The 1,794-nt window shown below is 33.9% G+C and overlaps 1 protein-coding gene across 1 annotated transcript in view; it reads left to right on the top strand.

Moving 5' to 3' along the window:
* Positions 1-328: 328 nt before the first annotated feature.
* LOC105621759 overlaps positions 329-1,794 on the top strand; it is a 9,837-nt gene continuing 8,371 nt past the window's right edge. The window contains exons 1-2 of the mRNA XM_012203215.1: positions 329-407; positions 527-708. Coding sequence (XP_012058605.1) covers positions 329-407; positions 527-708 — 261 coding nt within the window. The remainder of the gene's footprint in view (positions 408-526; positions 709-1,794) is intronic.

The raw sequence follows: 1,794 nt of genomic DNA, 5'->3' as shown, positions 1-1,794 counted from the left end.
CACATTTCAATTTCCGAGAGCGAACGAGATTCTCCGCGTGAGCCACTGATTTGGCAGATCAGATACACCCCCCCCGATGACGATACGACGATCTTCATTGTTTATTCACATGATTTACCAACACCGAAGAATCCATTCTCCATGTTCCTTCCCTTCTCACCTCTAAGTAGAATTTGATAGAACTTCTGCGCGCGCGGTACCCCATTCGTTTTCTTCCTGCATGTTTTCGTCTTTCATTCCTCGCTCTCTCGTATGCTGTAATATCTCCTCAATCTTATTTGCTTTCAGAGTAACAATAATCCACGTAAATGAGCTGAATCCCGCGAAAATGAGCTCGCTACAGCAAGGGAATAGATTCCTGCCATTCTCGAACAATAATTTACAAAGAAAACAATTGTCCATGCAAGGTACAAGCTTCATAAAATGTTGCATTGATTGGTTGTAAGTTACAGCCTATAACACATGTGGCATATGATTACCTTTATCTATCTTGACGAGATGTCTACTCGGGATGTTCTTTCTATAGGTGGTCTTCCTCAAAGTTTGAGCGGCAGCGAAACTGATGTTTCTACATCCAATGAAAATTTGAGCAACGAAGAGAGATATGTCATAAGGCATACGGCTCGACAAGAGCCACAGGGTCAAGAAAATCAGCAACAGAGTCCCTCCAGATCTTCCAGTCACAAAGAGAATATACCAAATATTCAGGTGCATCCAAAGCATATGAAAAACAATAGGCTTTAAAGAAAATACACTAATTCAGGTATAAAAAACAAACCTGATATTGCATTCCTCTTATTGTTTGCAACGCTCGCAAGCATCATTTCATCCTTGTTTAATATTTGGAAACAATAAGGATATAAATAATGCTCGTAGGCATCAAGGCCGGAATCAGACTACGCATAGAAGATTGAGATTGAAGATTGAAAGATTGAAATTTGATCAATTAAAACAATACGAGCTGAAATTTCTTTGTTCTCATTGGTCAAATTTTAATCTTCAATACATAGACTGTTTCCGGCCTAAGATGATATACAGGGGCATCCAGGTAACATTCCAAATGCAGCCTTAAGGGAGTCAACTCGAAGAGTGGGGGTATCTCATTTCCTAATCAACAATACTGACATAAAGGATACAATCTACTTGTTGCTACAAATGTTTCAAAGTGTTCAATTGATCAATAGAAAGAAAGAATTTTACTAATTGACCAATCAAAAATGCTTCGCCAAATAGGCCACTCCCTAATCTAATCAAATAACGAATAGTACAGGTCTTTTTAAAAAATGATATAAAGAAATATAGGGCATATAAGAATCAACATAATTAATTATAAATGCAAAAATATAATAATATGATACATAAAATATAATAATATGATACATAAAATGTATAAAATAAATATGATACATAAAATGTATAAAAAATTCTTAAATAACACATTGTAAAACATATTACATTACATATTTGCAAGAGCCGAAACATGTGTTTTACAATGTGTTATTTATAGAATTTTAAAAATATATTTTATATATCATATTATAGTTCTTGCAAAATTGATTACATTGACTCTAATCTGGTATAGGAAAGTGTCAAATAGCAGGATTAATCAAAGATTATTCAGTTTTAAAAAATTACGTACTGATTTAGAACAATCGATTACGTGATTTACTTGTCTTAATTACATAATTTCGTTATGTAACTGTGTAAGGTGATTTTTTTTTTTTTAGTAGGCATAAGAATCGACTGTGATTGACTTGTGACATCTTAAGATTGTAGGACTTAAGGATGATATTT

The sequence above is a fragment of the Atta cephalotes genome (genome assembly GCF_000143395.1).
Source record: "Atta cephalotes unplaced genomic scaffold scaffold00037, whole genome shotgun sequence".
Lineage (NCBI taxonomy): Eukaryota > Metazoa > Arthropoda > Insecta > Hymenoptera > Formicidae > Atta > Atta cephalotes.
Note: the sequence above shows the minus strand (reverse complement) of the source record. Positions and strands in the feature narration are given on the sequence as shown.